The sequence below is a fragment of the Ahaetulla prasina genome, chromosome 1 (genome assembly GCF_028640845.1).
Source record: "Ahaetulla prasina isolate Xishuangbanna chromosome 1, ASM2864084v1, whole genome shotgun sequence".
Classification (NCBI taxonomy): Eukaryota; Metazoa; Chordata; class Lepidosauria; order Squamata; family Colubridae; genus Ahaetulla; species Ahaetulla prasina.
In genome coordinates, this window is record NC_080539.1 from 37,198,576 (window position 1) to 37,217,794 (window position 19,219).

The following is a 19,219-nucleotide window of genomic DNA, read 5'->3' on the forward strand; positions in this document are numbered from 1 at the left end:
ATCAGGCCTTTGACTTAGGAGAATTTGCATCAGATTTTCAGCCATGCAGCCCACAGAATAAACAACCTCACAGGGGTGTCTTGGAAGATAATGTACAATTTTTGTTTTTGTTGAAGGAGTCGTTTAATGATTGATATCGTTATTTTTAGAGTGGCTAATTATAAAAAAAATTACCTGGATTTAAAGGTGGATGGGGGGGAATAATTGACTTATTATATAATTCTTACAAGGAGGGGTCTTTGGTTCTCTCTGAGCTGGGTTATTTCCTTGTAGACGTTTCATTACCCAAACTAGGTAACATCAGTGCATTGATGATGTTACCTAGTTTGAGTAATGAAACATCTGCAAGAAAACAACCCAGCTCAAAGAGGACCAAGGACCCCTCATGTCAAGCCTGGATGTATTGGTTATAGTTTCAAGAGCCTTATTAGGTATGATGGGAATTGTAGGCAAAAACCTCTGAATGGAACCAACTTAAGGAAAGCCTGAAACAACTCATATATCATAAAAAGTTTTTTACTACCACTTAATTGCAATACATGTATGTCAGCATTCTTCTCAAATACACATGAAAAGGCTTAACCCAGAACGTTGAACCCCCTTTTTTAAACAACAGAATTTGGATATATAGCTGTTTCTTAAAGGCAGCTAAGCATATTCTTTCATTATAAATGTGATTGCATTATTTTTTATAACATTGGTGCACACTTGTTGCAGGAACAAATAGTTAGGGAGAATTTTAAATCTCTGCTTGAGTAAGTGAGGTCAACATTATCACCCTGCGTTTCAATTTGATATTGAGGTAATAAAAACAATATTCTTTAAGATAGATTTCATGGAAGCACAAACAGGCAGTTCCAAGTGTTGAATCAGAGATATCTGCCTGATATGTGACCCATCAAGCTAAATGTAGCTTCATCATGCAGGACAAAGCAAGTGAATGAATAAATACATGGTCTGTATTAAGCTCCTGACAAGCTACTATCCATGGCTGGGAGACTGCATTTAGCTTGGTGATTCTGTTATGCAAATATATTATATATTATGTTGCTTTTTAAATTTATTGTGCTGTTGGCATTAGAATAGTGTAGTATCAAGTGGCAACAGTGTTTTCCACGTTTTGAACTACATTTCCTACAATTCCTTGGCACTGGCTTTATTAAGTTACTGATAGGGATCAAAGGATATATCTGGAGAGCAGAACAATTTTGTAAGGCATATTGTAAGTATACAATATAAGGCATATTGTAAGTATACAATTCCCTCTCAGTGACAAAACTCATGGGTTTTAGCCACTATCTCTTAGCTCAATCTACTTTTCAAGCACATTACGAGGACATAGTAGGTAAGACACAATCCCACACCAAAAACAAATCTAAAGGCTTGGGTAGCAGGACTGCATTAGAATATTGGTGTTTGTGTTGGTGTTGGTATTGTACTTCTTTATAAATTTAGAAATAACATTGCCCAGGAATCCTAGAGTTGTAAAAGTCAGTTAATGTTTTAGGGTGTGTCAAATTTTTCAACTTTCAATTTCCAAACATTAGGGGTAGTCAAAAGTTGTGATATGCCTTGGGGATTGTAAAGATATTTTGGTTACTTTAATATCATTTAGATGTGCTTGATAAGTGATTACATACATATTTTAACTTTTTAACATTTGTTTCATTAGTCCAAACTCCTGCTCTGTGCAGGAATGCCGGTCAAAGCTTCCCATGTAGATGGCTTTCCAATCTCCATCTGAAGAAATGCAATAAAGAGAATGTCCCCACCTCCCTTAGTAATACATTCCATTGACAGATTACTTAATAGGAGATTTTTCTTAATGCTTAACAAGAATCTGCCTTCCAGAAACTGAAGACTGCAATTCTGCGTCTGGTTCCCTGGAACAATAAAAAGCAGATTGGCCTTTTGGGTGATACCACTCAGTTACCTGAAAAGTGCAATTTTATCTTCCTCAGTCAACTGTTTTTTCTGTAGCTCCTGGACCTAAGCAAATGCAAAGATGGGAAGCTTTTCAACTTGAATTTCTGAGATGAAGGACAAGATGATGCTGTGCCTCCCTCCCTTGTATAAGAGCTGATTGAACTGGCAAATGAATTGCTGATAATGGGTCAGCTTCTGACCCATTACTTTTAAAAGCAGCTTTGTATTTCAGGTGACATTGAGCAGCAAATATGCCACTGTTCTCTTCAGCACTATCTGAAACAACAACCTCCCTCTCCTTGATCCCAGTTGTAATCTAGCTTTGTCTAAAATTTTTAAAGATTTGTAAAAAATCTGGTTCACATGATTTTCCAATCTGAAATGTAGTTTGGATTTTGCATGTCATATAAATCTAGCTATTGTAAGCCAGTGTTTATGATTTAACATGCTGTGTGCATCCCTATGGTTTACTCAATAATTGGATCAGGCCAACCACACCTTAGCATGATGTTTGAACTGATCTCATAATAGCTCAATAAAGGAGCACTTGTTTTGTATTCTGAAATTCAGTGACTAATCACCAGTGAAAGGATCAAGTGGCAAGGACCTTTTCTTATCTGCTATTTATACCCGCACAGATCATCCTAGCTATACCTGAACAGACATCCAGCTACTCTTTGATCACTGTATGCTGGCCTCATATGATCCTGAAAAAGCCCACAATAATTTATTTATTATGGTATTTATACTGCTAACTTTATTCCAGAATATAACTTTTTTTTCCTGTTTAGGCCATTAAAGTGCCATGATGGATTAAAACTTTTATTATGCTTTCTCAAGATGTGCTGAAAGCTTCTTTTTAAGAATATAAAAGGACAGTCCATTGAAAAATGTAATTGCATAAAAGTTGCCATGAAAGTTGCACTTGTGATGTTTGATTTCTGATGGTTCCTTCAGTGGAATTCATTAGCTATAGATAAACCAGCTTCAGAAGCAGTTTCCATGGCAAACCACACAAGGATAGGCAGTTTGAACCAGTAGGACTGTTCCTTAAGAATAGCTATATAGTATGGAGCAGGGTGAAATGCTACCGGTTTGGACCCGTTCAGGAGAACCGATAGTAAAAAATGCTACCGGTTCGGCTGAACAGGTATTTCTGACTATTCTAGAATCGTTGGGATTTCCTACTTTCTAGTTAATCTAAATTGCATGGCACAGTGGTTTTCCCACTCTCCCCCAACTGTTCTACTTACCTTTGCAGACTCGGAAGGCTTCAAAATGTTCCTTTTTTAGTGCTGCGCAGGTGGGTCTCAGGTGCGCATGCATGCGCAAAGTGTGCGCTCAGTAGCAGACTCACAGAACTGGTAGCATACGTCAGAGGGTTTCACTGCTGGTATGGAGGCATATATTCTTTCAATCTAGAGTTGTCAGCCGACTGGCTTCAAGTTCTAAACTCCAGAACCTTTTCCCTTCAGCTTCTGTCAGATTGGAAAGTATTACACAGTCCCAATATGGCTAAACTGGAATTGGAACATCAGAAAATCACTAGGTTGGAAATGATTGCTTTACACTGCAAGAGGGGTCTAGATTCTAGAACTCCCAGCAGCCAACTTGACAGTGGCCAACCTGGGAGAAAATCTCCATCTGAAAACAAATAGATCTCCTTCCCACACAGAAAGATGCTGTCTGGATCAGATCTGAATACTGCAAAATTTAGCAAAGTTTTACTGAATTTAGCAAAATTTCCAATATATTAAGTGACCGATTGGAATAGAAAATCAACAATAAATACAGGTCTATATGTTTCATCATGTTTATTCTAAAGCAAGCTTCCGTATGGTTGGCTTACCTCTAGGCAGGGCCTTAGGATTTCGTGCTGCAGCTTTAGAAGCTTTTAAAATCTCTTAGCTAAACATCCTGATGGGTTCATGCCCTATAAACAGGGCAAAAGAGCCAGTTTGAAACTGCCGTGTGCAAAAAACCCACAGACAGGCAAGCCACCAGAATATAAAGTGACAGCAAATATCACTCCTTACTACTTGCACTGATGTTACCAAGTTAGGGTAATGAAATGTCTGCAAGAAAACAAGCAAGCTCAGAAGAGACCAAGGACCTCTCAAAAAGATATTCCATTGAAGTTATGTCTAGTAATGAAGTCTTTTCCAGTTGCATTTTGAATCGGGATAATGGATTCCTCTCTTCCCATTAAGCAAGACTCAGAAAGGTTCTTTTGAGATTCCCCTTTCACTGTGTTTGTTTTTGGAGGGAGAGTTTGCTGTGTGTGGGCAAAACATCAGAAAGGGAAGACACAGCAATCTTTTTCTGGTAAAGGACCTGCTCGTAGAACCCCCAAATTAGAGCTGCTCACCTCTGGCCTGAATGTCCCTAATGCAGGCATGGGATTCTCCAGTGCCTTTTGCTGCAACTCTTTTTCTGCCAAATTGCCTACCTACTTTTTGAGATTTATTTTATAAAACCTTTTATCTTTTAATAAAAGGTTCATCCTACTACATGAATCTCTGCTTGGAAATAATAGGGATTTCTTCTCTACCCTGTTATGGCAATCCACTGCTACTGTGGGGGAACAGTAAAGGTTCTTATGTATTTTATCTGTCACACAACAATCCTGCAAGACAGTTGGCTATTAAAGATCTCCATCTTTATCTGGATTCACCCTGGCAAAAGGAATTAGCCATCACACGCTTCTGAGAATGAAGAGGAATATCCAGTAGAAAACATACACAGTCTCTCTTCTTCCCAAGTTATAACTTCCAAAATGAGCTAGGGGAAAGCTATGCCAGTTAATCTGAAAGTGGCATCGATTTTCCCAATACAGATGTATACCAGATGCTTTTTTTTAATGGCAAAGTCAGCTGTTGAAGTAGCTCTGCAGTCCACACCTTGCTGTTCTGGAATTTAGCTAGTTCCCCATCCTGCCTCCCCCCCCCCAACATGTCATTCTGTAGTTTTCATAAGCTTTAGCAAACATGGCTGACAATGATGGGAACTGTAGTTTAGTGTATTTGGAAGGCACTAGGATGGGAAATTTAATTTTGCTCTGACATGCTTTCTTCATTGTCGTTATAATTCTGCACACACACATGAAAGAATATTACAAGATTATTTCTTCCAAAGCAGTTCAATCCTACACTCTGAAAATCTGAGTTCAAGCCTCCTCAAAAGTACTAAATTTTGCAGTTATTTAGTTCTAGATAAGTCTTAATGCCACATATAGAACTATAGGTTTAGGAAACTTGGATTCACTAATAAGCAGCAGATAAGAATTGGATAGATTCACTAGACCTTGCTATGATCCATTAGCTTATTTACTAGGCAGGCAAGATCAAGACCAAACCTTTTAGGAAGAAATATTCATGTTTGAAAAAATGAACTGTAACAGGTAAGAGTATACCAATTTCTTCTCTTCCATACTCCAAATCAACATGACCATTTGTTTCAGTCCTGTGGACCTTTAAAAAGATTGTAAGGCAGCCAAAACTGAGAATAAGAAAGCTGATGTGCTTGAAAGTAAAAGATTGCATTTGAAAAGTTTTTCCAATAGTGATGGTGGATGGGGAGAATACTGAAATTACACTAATTTATTTGAACTCTTACTGCAAACAGGTCCTGATAAAAGACAGCACTTAAAAGAAGCCTAAATGGATTTTGGAATCCCAGTGCTGAGATCTGTAATCATAGACTTCTGGAGGTTAGATGGGAAGTCACCTGGCATCTGTTAAAAGTGCATTTTAATCAGTTAATATATTAGTCTTGAAAAGTCATGTTTTAAATGCTTTCCTATAAAATATATTTGAGACATTCCAGTTATTCCATTGCAGACTGATAAAATATTGTGGCTTGGACATCTCATATTAGAGAGGATCATAAGTGCTATCTATCCATAGCCTCCAGGGAATTAAGGTCAATGGTGTCACATCTCCCAGTAAAATAAGGGATCTAAGAAGTCCATCATTTGGGACTAGATTGCATTCTCCCCAGGCATTCTGTGCACAATATATACCAAACATGTTAATATATTCCCATGCACACATTGTAAAAAGAACATGTATAGACTTGTAAAATGTAAGGCGGGGGCAACTTATCAGGGTGTATCTACTCAGCATGCTATGTGGCAGGTCCCTTCTATACAAAAAACAATATTAATTTTGGAATCTGACCCAATCACCTATTAACAGCATAAAGGAATATATAGAGCAGGACTTTGCTAATGGAATTCCTAAAGTTACAAACGTTCTGCAGTCCAATGCCATTTAAGTTTATTCAGAAGTGATACACAATCAGTTCAATGGAAATTATTAGCCTTCAGAAGTTTCTCCTTCCTTGAATATGGCAAGACTTAAAGATCTTACAAGATTCATAGTTGATTTTACTACAACTTTTCTGTTGCAGTAAATTATTTCCAACAAATACATTTTATGCATGTTCTCACAATGTAGAAAAATAGCTGAATGCTCCTGTTTATTCACATCCTGCTTGATAGAGATAAGACTTCTGGATATAAAGGGGTTAAACGGATGCATACATTTGTTGACATTTGTTTCTCTGATCTATTTCTTTGTGCAGCATCCAAGCCATATTAAAACTCAGTTTTGACTCTTGATCAGGGTTGGGGAATTTCTGGTCTCAAGGTATTGTTGGACTCAGTCTTGGTTAGCACAACCAACAAGTGGGGATGATGGCAGTTGTAACCCATCACAATAAGAAAGATCAATACTACGCTATTTCAATCATATCTGTAGAACAGAGAAAGAAAGGTGTCTGGAGCATGCCCCTGAGGGGTGGGGGTCTCAGCAACTGCCTTCTTAATTTTGTCTTCCAAATAAAATGTTATTAATGTTTCCTTTTTTGCCAATCAAGCCTCATTTCTAATTGTTTCTTCCTACAGTAAAAGAAAGGAAAATAAGATTTTTTTTGTGGGGTGTAAGGTGGCATTTATTTGGGAATTAAAGACACACACACAGAGGTAACACAAAGCAGAATAAAAAAGGAAAGAAAAATATTGATAGTTCTACTAACATGAAAAATTTAATGAAGCACAAACAGTGCTAGATTCCAGTCAAGATACAGAGCTCCAGATTGCATAGCTGGGCTTGTGAGACATACTGTATCACTAACCAGGCAGCTTTACCCAAGTGAATTGGCAAATCCTGCCTGCATGGCTAGGTTATAGCTCAGGGCATCTTGGCAATCAGAAACTTGGGCTAAATGCATAATGCATGGCCAAGTTAACTATAGGTAAATCAGTGTGAAGAAAATCTGTGTTCATGCACACCAAATATATATTTTAAATACAATGTTTTCAAACGTAATTAGAGTATAAATTCATTCTGGCTTTTTCCCCACACATGGTCTAAGCAAAAGTAGGTCTTTTCAAATTTTTTTAAAGGAACATACTTGCTTTGGTAGTATTCCAGATAGAGGAGCAAAATATGCACATGCTCCTTATTTCAAGCATATTTTCAGACATAAGCCTAAGAATAGAATTATTTGCCTGTTTTTATAATGGTGTATATTAAATTTACTTCCAAATTGATTTAACTCTGATTTGCACATATACTCCTTTGGAATACCTATTTTGCTTTGATTCAAAGCACTTTTCTTCCAAGTAGGCTGCACTGACTTCAAAAGACTTCTTTCCAAATAAGCATGCTTGCTTGGAAGACAAACATACTGAAAAAAATATCAAAAGATCTTTCATCTAACATACTGAAGTTGATGCTATTTTAGTTGGAAGCAGAAGGACTTTATTTTGATTCCAGGGGGCTGATTTCTATATTAGCTCATTGATAACTTTGGTTGTATTTTGTGCCTTTACTACCTCCCCTTTTTCTCTTTACCACAGAGCTGTGCATCTAGCTGCGTTTCTATCATATTTCCTGCACCCTTTTGCCCATTTCACAACCTAATCCTTCCCCACCTGTTTCCCCTTACGATATTTTCTACCGGATGTATCTCCGTCTATCGGTCTGATTTCTTTCTGGGATCTTTTCATCTTATCGCAGCCTCCTTGTTTTACTGGGCGGTTTTCCCCCCTAGCTGCTATCTAATTTTACTATTCATCTTCAACGTTCAGATTGTCATTAAGGTAACTCCAAGTGGTGTCATTTTTCAGCCGCCAACATCTACTGGCGCTGACTGCAGGAAGGTAGTACTGGAGGAGGAGGAGACCAAATTGCTGCGGTGGGATGGGAAGAAAGAGAGCAGGCATTTTGTTGATGCTGGAAAGCGCCTCTTTCCTCGCTGTCCCATTCAATGCGCCTTTTTCTTCCGTGTGGCTTTCGCCGAGTCCAGGGAGGACAGAAAGCTGGCAAAGGGAACCTAGGAAACCGGCGTTGCCTCCTCCCGCTGTTCTCCTCTCCTCAGCAATATCTCGCTTGCCGGTTCTAGGGGGAGCCCTTGTCGTACGTGGAGGCGCGCGAAGCTAAGTCTCAGAGCAGACTTGCAGGCACTGGCAGCCACAGGCCTGCTTCACTCTGCAGGACAGAGCACAGCAGGCGCATCACCTCGGGGCCTGCCAGGTGCAGTGCCACCCGCCCAAAACGTCCCCTTCCCCCAGAAAGGCCTTGCCCCTCCGAAGGTACATAAGACCCTCCGAATTCAAGGCGTCTATCTTACCCGGGAACTCGATTACACCAAGGTCAACGAGACACTGAACTTTCTAATAGCGTATTTGACAAGACTTCCGAGGAATGGCGGGCTGCTAGTGGCTTCCCTGGCAGTAAAATCGCCACGATTCCCTCTTCAACCCACACCAATGCCCAGGTACAGGTGCGCGCCCGAAATTCAGCAGCTGTCTTCCTCTCCATAGTTCCCTTGACCAGAGAAGAAATTTATGGAGGGGGGCTCCACTTCGAGCCCCCTTCCATTCAGCGTCATTAACAACTAGTTCACGGGCACCGCCGCTGCCGACGGCCACTCCATCTCACCCGGGGATCATCCTTTGCCTTTCTCCGGAGCCCAGGCGAAATCGCTGTTGTCTTGGAGCCCCGCAAGTGCTAAGAGGGGGAATCGATCTGCTGATTTCTGAGAGCCTCTTCCTTCCCCACTCAGATCAGAAATCGTTTCTGGGAGGGCCGGGGTTGTGCAGGCGTGTCCGAGAAGGGGAACACCGAAGAGGAGGTCTTTTGAGCTCTCCGGATAAGCGTTTGGATGAAAGAAAACAGATATTTCTGTTGGGGTGACAGCAAGAATTATACCCTGATCCTATGCCAATTGCCCGGAAGTTCTGTTAAGTGGAGTCAATAGTCGCGAGAAAAACACGGGCGAATGTGTTTGGAAACAAATGCCCACTCCTTCCCGCGAGGCCCTTTGCTGTCCTCGGAAAACTCTCGGTTCAAAACGGGGCAGGTCTGCAGTCGAAACGTTTGCAGAGGGGTGGCAGTTCCGCCCGTCGGCTGGTCAGCAAGTACCGGTATCTTGCTGCACCCAGTAGAGCTTGTTGAGAAAGTGGGCGCGTGTATCCGAGTCCGCGTGGAAGCTCGTACAAGGCTCCCCTTCAAGAACGAGGCGAGCGCGCCTGTTTTCTGCACAACTCGTTTGGGCGCAGCTGTTTCGGCGCGTGGACAGTGTAAAAGTTGGGTTTTTAAAGATAAGCGGTGCCTATTGGAAGGCACTGTGAGTGAGATCCTGGGCAAGCTTACTCAGGAATAAGACCCACTGGCCTTCGCTGGTCTTACTCAGGGGTAGGCCCCCGCAAGATGGACCTGAGCGTGAGGCGCGTGTTAAGGAGAGCGCCCCAAGTGGGCGCAGATTAGAGAAATTCGACGCCGGGGCCCAAGAAGGAGTACGGGAAACGGAATTTATAATCATTCATTAAGGATTTTAACCGGCCTCTCAAGCACTTTTCAAAAGTTCCTGTCCGCAAGCGCTCTCCTACCAGAACTTTCTCCTGGGGAAACGCACCCAACAGACAGACTTTTCTCCTCTAGAAATCAGAAAGACCCGAAAAGTGCACAACATTGGCTGGTTAGTGGCCTGTGCGTGTGCGTACGTGTGTGCCAAGTTTGAATTCTTTCAGAGGAGAGAATTGATCCGGGCCCTACGCGTGGCAGCAGGCTCCCTCCAAAGTTGAAATGGAGGGATCAATTCCCCCCACCACCACTCATTCAAGACCTTTAAAAAAAAAGGCAAAACAAAACCACAACACAATCGATAATCGCACGAGTCACATCAAGCCGTCGGCTTCACCTTCGCGCTCCTCTTTGTTGGCCTTCAACGGCATGGTTTGAAAGGTGGTCTCTGCGAAGGAGGCAGAGAGGAGGAAGCGTTGAAAGGGACCTTGTGCCCGCGCGGACTTCGCCGAGTCTGGGAAAGGCCCGCGCGCGCGACGCCCCTCCCCCACCGCAAGGACGCACGGGGCCGCCGCACCTCGCTCTGCTCGCGTCGCCCAAGCCTGGCGCCGAACTCTTCTTGCCCCTTCGCGTCCCCCAGCCCGCCTCCCGTTCCTTCGCCTCAGCTCTTCAACCGATCCACCCTTCGCCACCGTGCTTAGCCTTCTCTTCCCTTATTTGTGCGGCTGCCTTTCTTTTTGTGGTTGGAAGGTGAACAGCAGAAAGTTCATTTTCCCCAGCGCGGGATTTTTCTGCTTCCCCCCTTTACTGTAAAGAGGAACTCTTTTCTCACGCGTACATTAGGGCGGTGGTCGTTTTTAATTGCTGGTTATCGTTCCCTTGGCGGCGGCTGCTTCTTCCTCCCCTCTCCACATGCCCTCCTCAAGCCGAGGGTATGTCCTTCCTACAGCCAATTACCTAAGAATGAGCCTCAATCAGCTCAATGGGACTAAATGTGGCAGACAATCGCGGAATTCTTACTTGGCCTTTTTGACCACGGAGAAAACTCAATAAATCTTTTCCTATACTTTCCTTCCCTTTCACTACTTGTGGGGCTAATTCTTCTCATTCTTCTTAAAATGAAGGGGTGTTTTTACTTGGGAGCCTTTTTCTAGACTTTCCTTCTCTTATATATTGTGATCTGGAGTTGGAGATAATTTTTTCCCTTCCAGCCCCAAATCCAGGACCTTCATGGTCGGTAATATGACCCCTACCTTAATAAACCATTCTTTCTTCCCCCCCCCCACACCCGGTGTAATTTTATTCCCCCTTCAGAATATTATAGATACAATCACAAACATTCTCTTTGTTTTTGTGAGGGACAACCGTCTTCTTTTTTTTTCAAAAAATGTCCCACTTTTAAATTTATTCCGAAAATATTTTGGACGGTGCATGGTTAGGGGGCTGGGTGAAAAGCTTTGGATTACTTATTTCACAAACCTAACTATAACGTATTCTTTCACAGACATAGTAATGACGACCTCCACCGTCTCCAAAGCTACCGTCTAGGTTTCGTCGGAGGACATTCCCCCCTGCAAAGCAACAGGTGAACCTCCGTTCTCTGACCCCAGTTCCAGCTTTTTTAACAGACAGGGGCAGCGCGTTTAATAGCTTGTTATACAATCCTCCCCTTCAGCTTGCTTAGATTAATTGTAAAGGACCAGGGTCTCAAGGATATTGGCAAAATGAATTCAGCGATCCTATGCAATCTCTTTGGAAGCAAGTTCCACTGTGTCTAATGAAAAATCCCTTAGATTCTCTTAGTAATAGAGTTGTATTTATTTACAGCGGATTATGTTCTTACAACCCGAGTGTGCTCCTGTTTACTCAGGAGCAAGTGTCACTGAATTCAACGAGGGCTATTCAAATAATTGATAAAGTTGAATCTTGACACATTTTTCTGGTTATATACTAGTATGTTTTACGGAGCGAGGATTCCAACTAAGTGGGGAAAAGGGAGTTTTTTTCCACGGAACATTTAGGAATTACGGTGTTTTTAATCTTTAAAAAATGTACCAGCTTCTATTCTTCGCTATAGTAACCCATACTAAGTCAAATAGAGCTTCCATGATTCGAGGCAGTGTACCTCTATTGCTAAAAGCAGACATACAATCAACGTTGTCCATAGTTTTTATACCTGCTCCTTCCGAGGTAATTGCTTGTCCGGAGAATGGCATAACCTCTGGGCCTGATCCTACTTGAACAATTTTTAAGTGTTCACCTCTTAAAAAGGTGAGGTAGTTATGCTCTCACTTTTGTCTGTTCGTTACCGCTGCTTTGCTTTTTAATTGTGCGGCAGTTTGCTAGGAACTCTTTGAGGATAAGAGCACTCATTTGCAATGGTATTTGACTTCTTGTTACATTTTACGGTCTCTTCCTTTCTCTCTGCTCGCCCCTCCCTTCTCTTTAAATTTCCCTCCTGGCTCTAATTGATTTTTTTAAAGGCTTACAGAACACTTTCTTTCGTATCAAGTCTTCTTGCTCCTCCAGCGTGCCTTTCCTTTTTCTGCGGTCACTCCTGGGCTGTTGCGCGCCTTTACGCACGCCTCTCCCTCCCCGCGTCTTTTACCACTCCGCCTCCCTCCGGAGGAGCAGCAGCGTGTGCTTGGTGCCTAGGAGGGTAACCCCCTCTTCTCCCCCCACCACTGTCCATTGGCTTGCCCTGCTACGGCTCCCCCCTCACTCTTTTGCTTGATCATGTCCAGCCCCCGATGACTGTCCATTGGCGTGGCGCACAGCTTCCCTCCTCCCCTTTCCTCCAGTTTCGCCCTGCCCATGTTTTGTATGTCTCTGTCCATCCAGCCGCTTGACGTTCAAGTTCGTAGGGACGTCACGTCCGCACTTGAACTTGCAGCTCAGGGGGGCTTTTGCCATTTTTTTCATCTCTCTCTCTCTCTCTCCCTTTTTCCCCCTGTCTGTTTCTCCCTCTCTTGCACAGAAAGGAAAAAAAGAAAAAGAAAAAGCCATGACTGCTATCCCACAATTCATCTTCCCCGCGCCATCTTTGTATTATTTCTAATTTATTTTGGATGTCAAAAGACATTGATGAAGGTATTTTCTCTGGAGTCTCCTTCCTTGCTCACCCGGCGCTTCCCGATGTGATCCGAGCGAGAGAGCTCCGTGCGCGCCCGCCCGAGCAACCAACACCACAATGTCTCGCCGCAAGCAAGGGAAACCCCAGCACTTAAGCAAACGGGAATTTTCGCGTAAGTAAACCACCTTGCCGCTCTGCCTTTTACCTTTCAGCACACTCGCTTGCAAACTAACAGTCATAATTCAACTATTTTTTTATATATTTTGCACATTTCAACCTTTGTTTGTGCATGCGTCTTTTTAATGCATTGGAAGACAAAAAAGCAACTCACCTTAAAACTCAGGCCCCTTGCCCCTCCCTCTTTTTTTGCATCGCTAGCACCTTCAGTACTTTTCAGAGAAGGTCCTTCTGTTCTTCGGCGCTTACGGCCGCTTGCTCTCTCGCTCAAAGTTCCATTTGTCTCTCCTTCCCCCATTGATTCTTCTATAGATATTTTGCCGGAAGAGAGCGTGTCTGGGTGCGCGCGCCTGCAGCTTACAAATGAATTGCAACTTAAGAAAGCACGCAAAGATACACATTTTTTTTCCAAAGGACAGAGAAGAGGCAGGCGGCTTAAAGGAGGGGGTGAAAGTACGGAAGAAAGCGGTACATGTGTGTGTGTGTGTGTGTGCGCGCGTGGTTGAATCGGTGCACTTTCTTTTATTTTCACGCGGACAGATTAGGTGCTCTCTGAGCGCCTTGTCGTGTGACGACTCTCCCTTTTTTTCAAATCCGCTTTGCTCATTCCTTGCAAATCTTCTTTTTTTTTTTTAGATAGGGGTGAAAGGGGGACCATTTCTTTTGTCTCCACCATCAAGATAGGGGTAGTGGCGGTGAGAGATCGCCTACCCCCACCCTTTTCTGCATGTCCCGCTCCTTTTTCTTTCTTTCTCTCTTCTCCCAACTCCGCACCGGGAAAGGGCATGGAAGGGGGCAGACGTGGTGTCTGTTTTTGGCCGGAGATCGGCTGCTTTTCTCTTCTTGCGCCGCCACGATTAGCTTTTCTCCCCTCCCCCCGTCAACTGCCTACTCTTACCAGCCTCATTTTACCCCCTCCTTTTCTCTTTCCGTCGTTAAGCCCCCAAACTCTTGCTTTGCAGAAACTTGGGCTTGCGTACAGCTAAACATGTAAGAAGGATCGGAGTGTGTGGATATGCATGCGTGTGGAATTCCCCTCCTTTCTCTCGTACTATTTTTTGGAAGATTTTCAAAAAAAAAAGTGGAAGTGGATTTTGATTGGGAAAAATCTCGTGTCTGACTGTTTACAAACGCCGCGTGTGCTGCGGAGTCGCTGCCAGCAAAACAGGCTAGGAGAAAAACGTATTGGAAGGGGAAGAAATTCGTACAACATATATTCATGCACACATGCAAGGATTTGTAGATATTGTAAAAATAAATACAAGCTTAGGTGCAGCTGTGTCAGCTCTGATCACAAGAAAGGGAGCATCAGTCTCACCTAAACAATTAATTAGAACTTCCACCTCAGTAATTGCATTTTGATGTAAAGGTTGTATTTCCTTTTTTATTTAAACAAAATAGGGATTTTTGCAATGGCTCGGGTTTCGTCTTTCAGCCTTCCAGGCATGCGGTGTACAAAAGCTCGAGCAAAGCCGTGCTTGCTTGCAAACACAAAAGGGAAGTCTGGTCTGGACTTGAGATGGTTGAAGGCAGCGGGCAAAGTCGAGGGGGGGTGGAAAGAAGGAAGGCATTAAATGTATAAGTTATATTTGCAAAAGAGAAATAACTGGTCTTCCTTGGGCTGTTTTGTTACCATTTTCCCTTTTAATTTGCAAGATTGGTGGTTTTTTTTGGTTTTGAAAAACTTTGCATTTTAGCTTTTAGTGGTCCTGTTTCCCAATAATTTCTGGTTGCATTTTAATGTAAAATAATATCGTTTAGCAACAGGAATGTTTAATTAAAATAGCCAACAAATAAAACATCGCTGCCCCTCAATTTCATGGATTATAATTGTCTTTCCAAATAAATACCTTGCACGTTGCTTTTCTGCCCATTCCTACAATTATTTTTGTTATTTGAAATGCAAAACCATATGTTTATTGCAACATAACTGACACACTTTTGAACATGCTGCTATCACCTTCCAAACACGTTGCAAGATTCATTCTCCCTCCCTTCCTTCAGCCAAACTGATAACCTAATTTGACTCTTATCTGAAATGAGAGGTAGGGGGTGGGGAAGGTGAAGTGGCTGTTTGGAGGAAAAGGTGCCCCTTTTTCCAATGTAAAGGCAAGATTTGTAACTATCTTCCAGTCTCTTTGCTCCACATTTACCTGCAGAATACTTGAAAATTAGCCCCAAATATACCTACCGAGAAGTGTAAGTTTTTGTTTAAATAGAGATTTGTGGTGTGTAACAAGGGATCTGTAGAATTCCTATAGAAGTTAATTTTTTCATGTCTTCTTTCCCTTGTCTTGGGGGAGCAAAATGCGAGAATGGAGGATAATGAGATTATAGCAGAGAGGGCAATTTATGTGAGTTGGGTTAAAACAATTCTTCCCCCCCCCCCCTTTCTGTATAATTTTTTAAATTTCAATGTGAATTTTAGCCACTAGGAGGCAGAGTGAGATCAAGAAAGCTTAGTGAACTTGAACCTGATCCTTTTGCTCACACATCTTTTAATTTTCTATATTTTTCATTTGGCATAGGAAGGTGGGGTGAGAGTTCTGTTTATTTATGTATATGCTGTGTTCAGATATTCTCCCTTCTTTATCTCCCTCTGTTCCTCTCTAATTCAGCTCTTCCTTTTTTGCTTTTAATTTTGTTTTCTGTGTTAATCTTTCGGAAAGGATTGTAACATTCAAATTACTCTTTTACCAGATTCCCTCCCATATAGAATATTTACAGTTACTGCTTTTCATCTTGTTATTAACCCCCCCCCCAGCAGCACTAGTTCTGTTTAAAAAAACAGCATTAAAATAATTATTACATGATCAAGCGCACTACAACATAGTATTTGATTATTTATTTATCCACACAACAGAAAACAAAATGAGAAAGGCAACCCCTCTTAGCATTTAAAAATAGTATTTCTTAGATGGCACCTAATTTTTCTGATAAAGAAATACTACAAATATTCAAGGGTATTAAATTTCTTTCCAGAGACTTTTGGGTGCTTTGGCTTGACTTGCAGAGCATCTGCTTTTGTTTGGGTGGCTTTGAGGGCTGTTTTCATTCAGTCTCAGTCCTATTAGAAAGCTTATTGTTGCTTTTGAAAATCAATTGGTTTATTTTGTTTTTAAAGTTGATCTCTTAGAGAACAGCTGGCTGAAAAGGCAAGCAAATATTTTGGCTCCCTTGCAAGTATTACTAGATGAGGTTTCTGAGGCTAACTTATATTACCCCCAATTTTGTTTTGTGCTCCTTCCCAAGTTTACATCCATCCAGATGTTCATTCACCTAAACACTATAAAAATTACTTTTTTCCTTTCTTTCTTCTCTTTTTGAACATTATTCCCTTTTTTGTCCCTCAGTTTCTGTTAAACTAATCCACTTGAATGAAAAGTTGGAACTGAACTGCTGTTTCAGTTTTAACTATTTTGCCGGATGAGTGGGGAGAAATATATGTTTTAATTGCTTTGCATTATTATGACTCCTTTGATTGCTTGTTCCATCCTAATTCATATTTCAAAATGAACGACATGTTTTCTACTATAATCTGGAAAATGCCTCCTTTGGCATTTCTGCTTCTGTGTTCTTTCTTTTTCCTCCTATTCTTTGTAAAGAAGTGGAAATCTGTGGCACTAGTGTTTTGTTTTTTAATTAAAAACTCCACCTTCCTTTTAGGTTGGCCTTTAAAAGAGAAAATACAATCCCCTTTTTTCATTAATGATGTATTAATTTAAACAGAAATATCAGACAGATAAAATACAAAAAAGTGATGGCCAATAAATTAGAAACAAAGCATACCATGCAAATAATCAACAGCAAGGATGATAATACATTAGCTCTTTGAATTGCAGACACACTTTTAATAACAGCAGTACACTTTAGCCCTGCATTCTGTATTTTAGGAAACCGTTTTTTAAACTGTGTGTTAGCTCTTGCTCATTTATTTTCTTATCATTAGTCTTGATTAGCAATCATTTATAATGCATAAACATATGGAAGGTATGGGTTTTATATCTGTACATTTTAATATATTATTCTTACGAATCTTGCTTCTTATAAAATTAATTGGATGAGTTGCTAAGGTGCAATCAACAATACTTTTTAATTTTACTTGATTTGCTATTATTTAGTGAAAATCAAGACCAATTTACAGCCAACCTTATAAGAAATCATTTCCTCCAACCGTTATTTAGTATAAATTTTAACTGCTTAGGAAACAAAATGTTTTGTGTTTTCTTGCTAAAGAAACTTAACTGATTTCACAATTGTTTTAGGCCCTAGTTTTATAGTTTGACTAATTACTCCTTAGAACTTCCTGTTTTATAGAAAACACTTTGCTTCTTGGATTGGGCTTTGAAACTTTCATGGAAAAATATTTCCAGTATTTAAATATTTTCAAGATAGAATGTGCTGAAACAATTTGTTCTTGTATTTGTTGCCTGCCATTTTGTTAGAGAGAACTAGATATTAGCTCACCCGAAAATAGTAGAAGAAAGTAGATACCATAAAATCACTCATAGTCCCAATTTCCCCCTTGACTATTAATCACTAACTGGTATTACTGCATTATTTTTGGTCAAGAGAGTTTAAGTGGAACCTATGGACTGAAGATATTTTAATGTAAAAATAATGTTCATTTATCTATAATCATGATTACTCTATATTTAGGAATAAACTTGGGAGACAAAAAATAATGTGAAAGCAGAGATTTGCAGAATTGTTGTTTAGAAGGAGCTATGACATCCTAAAATTATGTTCCCTTGCACATATGGGAATTTCTTGAGATCCCCTTAACTAATATGGATAGTTCAGAAACAAATTTAATCTGAGTATATTTAAAAAAAATACCAGATCTCTTCCAATATGACTCAGTCAAATTAAAATCTATTTTTTGATTCTCTATGGCTTTAAATTCATTAAATCTGAAATTGGCCATATACTAAAGAAGGTCAAGCTGATTAACTGTTGAGGTATTGTGTCCTTTCACATTTTTCTTAACGTAGCTTTCGATATTTTGCAAGAATGCTATTTCATGTTTGTTGATAGTGAAAGTACTGCATGGTTGTAATGAAATTACATACCAAGATGAATTTTTCTTCTCTTTCAATCTCTGTGGAAGACTGAAATCATGAACATTTTCTGCAAAAATACTTTAATAGAAAATAATAGTGGGAGAAAAAGCTAATTGCTGTATATCTACCTTGTTAAAATACCTATTGGTAAACTGCCTATATAAACAATTTTAGTGGAGCTTTCTAGAGCTTGTTCAGCAAATTAATAATCTTGGACAACATGAAGAAAGGTGCTGTAAAGAAATGACTTTGGTGATGAATGCTAGAATTCAGTCACGTTTATACTAATATTTATATCTTATGAAGGCCCTCATTACTAATACATTCTGAATAAAGGCGACACATTGCCCCTAAATGGGGAAAAAAGACTAATAATTTGGTTTATTTTCCTAAACATTCACAAGCATCTTAATTGTAACTGGAAATTTTCAGTAGTTTGAAGATACACATTTATATTTTGCAAATGAAATGCTTGGTTAATCTTGTTTTTTAAAAATACTTGATAAATAAATAAAATACTGCAGATTTATCTTGTTTTTCTGTTTGCTTGATCATTTTAGAGAAGACTTCTAGGAAATTCTGTGTGCATCTGCATATGTATGACACAGAACATAGGAACATACTTAAAAACCACGGGCTGTTCAGGTAATGGGTGCCAACTGGCGGATGGACACAAGCAATTTTTTTGTAATTGTGTGATTATGCTTACTTATATTTTTGTATGGATGTCCAAACACTTGTATGCATAAGTGTACCCTAAAGTAGCATATTCATTCCAACATACGACATTGACAGGTAGAAAATAAATATTATTTTGTGAAAACAAAAGAAATCCATGGGTGTATAGATAGATAGTTCTGAGGTTTACTTTTGGAAGAAGTGAATAAAAGTAAGAATTCTGAGACATTTGTATTTTTTTTAACTTGCTCATTTGTAAATAGCAGATTTCTCTCTCTCTTTCTTGTTCTTTGAGCTATGAAAGAATCTGAAATTCTCACCTTCTCAGTTATTAGCATTATAGCTGGTTTTCTTTCAGATACAATCGCTCTGCATTGCTGATAAATTTGTTCTTATAGCATGACAACATGCTATAAAGGAGAAACTCCTTAGGTTTGGAACAGGAGTGACCTAATTTTTTTCTGTTAAAACTAATACTATAATAAAACATA

At 40.3% G+C, this 19,219-nt stretch overlaps 1 protein-coding gene and 1 long non-coding RNA gene across 10 annotated transcripts in view; one reads left to right on the forward strand and one right to left on the reverse strand.

Moving 5' to 3' along the window:
• Positions 1-302: 302 nt before the first annotated feature.
• On the reverse strand, positions 303-13,273 carry LOC131189064 (uncharacterized). Of its 2 annotated transcripts, none has more exons than XR_009152893.1 (3): positions 13,142-13,273; positions 3,180-3,446; positions 303-1,989 (listed from the first exon to the last, which is right to left on the reverse strand). It is a non-coding gene; the product is annotated as an uncharacterized LOC131189064 (long non-coding RNA). The 2 variants fall into 2 exon arrangements; XR_009152894.1 differs by adding an exon at positions 3,776-3,859 and having other exon boundaries at positions 303-3,404; positions 13,142-13,242.
• The window catches only part of BCL11A (BCL11 transcription factor A), a 218,692-nt gene continuing 209,836 nt past the window's right edge, over positions 10,364-19,219 (forward strand). For 2 of the 8 annotated variants that reach the window (XM_058164865.1, XM_058164863.1), the window contains exon 1: positions 18,611-18,695. In XM_058164865.1, coding sequence (XP_058020848.1) covers positions 18,650-18,695 — 46 coding nt within the window. In that variant the 5' untranslated portion in view covers positions 18,611-18,649. Of the gene's footprint in view, positions 10,488-11,241; positions 11,323-11,355; positions 12,983-13,146; positions 13,441-18,610; positions 18,696-19,219 lie in introns of those variants that run through there. The other 6 variants (XM_058164864.1, XM_058164866.1, XM_058164870.1 and 3 more) reach the window with 6 other exon arrangements.